The sequence below is a fragment of the Mandrillus leucophaeus genome, unplaced genomic scaffold (assembly GCF_000951045.1).
Source record: "Mandrillus leucophaeus isolate KB7577 unplaced genomic scaffold, Mleu.le_1.0 Scaffold1, whole genome shotgun sequence".
NCBI lineage: Eukaryota > Metazoa > Chordata > Mammalia > Primates > Cercopithecidae > Mandrillus > Mandrillus leucophaeus.
The window spans coordinates 6,045,188-6,048,603 of record NW_012098097.1 but is presented as its reverse complement, the minus strand read 5'-3'; the positions used below and the strand labels follow the sequence as shown (position 1 = coordinate 6,048,603).

The following is a 3,416-nucleotide window of genomic DNA, read 5'->3' as shown; positions in this document are numbered from 1 at the left end:
GTTAAGAGCTTTAGACAAAATGCTGCAAAGTGGTGCAACCAATAAAATATTTTACAGCACAGCAGATAGCAACAATAATTAGAACACCTTGGTACCTGTCTCTTATACACATCTAGATGTTTATATTGCCTGTGTATAATACAGTCATATTTCCTAGTAGTAAAATTGTTTGTGGTTCATATGAGGAAATTAACGACTCCAGTATTTCATGCTGGTTTCCAGGAACTCTGCCCTGAAACAAGGAAGACAGTTGGGGGTGAGAGGGTCCCCCAGAGATGTCCCTAGAGATGCTGGGCTACAAGGGGCTCACGTCACCTTGGGCTGGGGCACACCAGGGTGGAGGGTGGAGGCAGACTGTCCTGGGAGCCTCCACCTTCCCCTGCCACCACTGCACCTGTTATCCTGGCCCGTAACTCAGCACTGGAAATCTGGAAACACTCTTTCTGTCTGTTCACACCGTCAGCCCCGCCTGGCCGGGGTTTCTTTGTGGGTGGGGATGTGTGGGCACTAACCTCCTCTGTCTGCTGTCTCCCTCTGCGCCCCGCCCCGGCACCCCCACCCCATAGCCATGTACTCCATGCGGAACCTGAGCCGGCCCAGCCTCACCCAGTACGAGCTGGACAGTAAGTCTCCTTGCATGGCGGCTTCATTGCGGGCCCAGGCCTCCCACGGGGACTGGGAGTGGGGCCTCGAGAGACCTGATCACAGCTGAGGAAGTGTGCCCACCCCAGGGGGCTTAAGGAACGGGACTGCCCTGAACACAAGTGATAACCCTAAACACGTGGAAAAGTAGGCCGATGCCAGGGGAAGTCTCCTTCAAGCCTGCCCTCTGTCCGGTGTGGGCTGGAAAAGGGAAGTGTGTAACCCCATGCACCGCTGGGTGGAGGGACAGTGACAGCGGGGCCGCAGCAGGAGCTGTTGGAAGCTGCTGGGTAGGTGGGCAGGTGTCCACGTGGCTGCTGCCCCATCTAGTCCCATTGAAGGCACTTCTCGGCCCAACTGGGTCTTACAGTCTGGCCCCGCACCCAGAGGGAGGTGACAGCAGTTTTGGTCCGTCATCCTCCCATGCACTAGGCATGTTCCTTCTGCTTGCACGCCCCAGCCCTTGATCTTTCTCTAAAGCCCCAGCCATGGTTCTTCCTGAGACCCAGGGTCTCAGGCAAGAAGGGTTCATGCTCAGGAGAAAATAGCACTAATTTAAGGCTAAATTCCCTTCCTCCTTCCTCCGTCAACCAGTGGCCAACACAGGCTGCATAAACAGCTAGGCAAGGGTGACACCCCTCTCACAGCCCTGTTGAAGGGTAGACTCCGCTCAGGCGAAGGGAGCAGGGACAGGGAACCCAGAGAGAAGAGTGGAGAGGGTGGGAGAAACTTTCAGCCACAGGAGACAGTGACTGCGTCCGTTTCTTGCAGCTGCATCCCATTCCCAAGTTCTGCCAGGCGTTCTCAGCCAAGCACCTCAAACTTGGCAGAAACATCAGGTTTCTTACTCCAGAATTCGCATCCAATGTGCCCCTCCCCCCTGGAGCTAAGCCCCGCTGTGCAAAGAGTTGGTGGATGGGGACTCTGGGCATCTGTCACGGTGGGGAAAGAGGACACGCTGGGGGTAGCGGGAGAAGCTATGGCCAGGCATGCCCAGGACAGTTTTGGTTTACACTGGTTGTCCCAGTGTAAATATTCATAGTGCTTTTCAGTCTCAAAAGTGTCCAGTTGAAAAATAAAATGTACCATCACCCTAGGCCAGGAGGCCAACCAGCATGGCCCTATGTCCAGATTGGCACGGAGCATCCCCTGGGGGCCCCGCCTCTCACCTCCTTCTTCCTGCACCTTCACAGAGGGGACTAGAATGGCAGGGGTGCCTCATTCCTCCCCCGGCAGCCTCCACCCTCCCTGGGGGGCACCTTCCCAGCAGGGACAGTGACCTCAGTATGCTTCCCCTCCCCCACTCTCCCCCATAGACCTGAACAAGCACAGGCGGTACGAGATACGGATGAGCGTGTACAATGCTGTGGGCGAGGGGCCCTCCAGCACCCCGCAGGAAGTCTTTGTCGGGGAGGCAGGTGAGCAGCAAACACCCTGTCTGGCCCCAGCATGCTTTTCCCAGCCCCACCCAGTTCAGCTGGAAGAGACGGAATCTGGGCTCCCCATCCCGCCCAGCCCTCCTACCCTCCCAGGTTTACTCGCATGCTCACTGCCTACCCTGCACGCCTTCCAGTGCCCACAGCAGCACCTCGTAACGTGGTCGTCCACGGCGCCACGGCCACACAGCTGGACGTGACTTGGGAGCCACCTCCGCTGGACAGCCAGAATGGAGACATCCAGGGGTACAAGGTAGGGTGCCCTCGGGCAGAGCAAAGAGATGCATGGACGAGGGGCCAGGTCGGGAGCTGGGGAGTAAGTCATATGTGGGAGGCATGCAGGTCCCCAGGCCCTCCATTCATCCAGCCAGCTCCTGCCGCCTTGGCTATTTGGACCCAATTCGCAGAAATATTGTACACCTGAAGCTGAACCACATCCATCCCCTCCAGCGTCCTGACGGCAGGCTGAGCTTAGGTGCAAAAACTCTAGCCATCCCTCGGCTTGTACCATCTCTGAGCAGCACACACATCCCTCCCCACCAACCCCCAGCCCCATACATAACTTAAGACCCCTCCAAGGGGCTTTTGGCCCCGTAATTACAATATTGATATTAATCAGATAGCCAGTTAGCAAAGAAAGCATCACTGCCTAGTATTTGGAAATCACTGTTTAAAAATCATTTCTAGGCTGGGCACGGTGGCTCACACCTTTAATCCCAGCACTTTGGGAGGCCGAAGCAGCCAGATCACCTGAGGTCAGGAGTTCGAGACCAGCCTGGCCAACATGGTGAAACCCCGTCTCTACTAAAGATACAAAAATTAGCTGGGCAAGGTGGCGGGTGCCTGTAATCCCAGCTATTTGGGAGGCTGAGGCAGGAGAATCGCTTGAACCCAGGAGGCAGAGGTTGTAGTGAGCCAAGACCATGCCACTGCACACCAGCCTGGGCAACAAGAGTGAGACTCCGTCTCCAGAAATAAGAAGGAACGTGTCTGCCTGGTTAGAACAGCTAGAACACATAACCCTTAGCTGTGTCTGCCTCCTGCACCAGTGTCCAGTCGACTCTCATTCTTGGCAGCTGGTTGTTACTCCAGAGAAGAGCCCCAGTGCCATGGCCTACGTGGGCAGTAGGAGAGACGCAAGGCACCTCATCCCACAGGTGGGAGGGGTGTCAGCAAAGGGGAAGAGCTTACCCAGGTCACACAGCTCATTAATACAGGTAGCCCCGATTTAGGACAGAATCCAGCATAGGAGTCTCATTCCATCTGGGGTGAAGGAGGAGGAAGAAAGGAGGAAAGGCATGTTGCCAAGGAAGCCCTAAAGAAGGATGACACCCCTCA

The 3,416-nt window shown here is 56.0% G+C and overlaps 1 protein-coding gene across 1 annotated transcript in view; it reads left to right on the top strand.

The window, feature by feature from the left end:
- SDK2 (sidekick cell adhesion molecule 2) overlaps positions 1 to 3,416 on the top strand; it is a 347,161-nt gene that overhangs the window by 293,668 nt on the left and 50,077 nt on the right. The window contains exons 33-35 of the mRNA XM_011971658.1: positions 567 to 623; positions 1,959 to 2,060; positions 2,216 to 2,331. Of these exons, the coding sequence (XP_011827048.1) occupies positions 567 to 623; positions 1,959 to 2,060; positions 2,216 to 2,331 (275 nt within the window). The remainder of the gene's footprint in view (positions 1 to 566; positions 624 to 1,958; positions 2,061 to 2,215; positions 2,332 to 3,416) is intronic.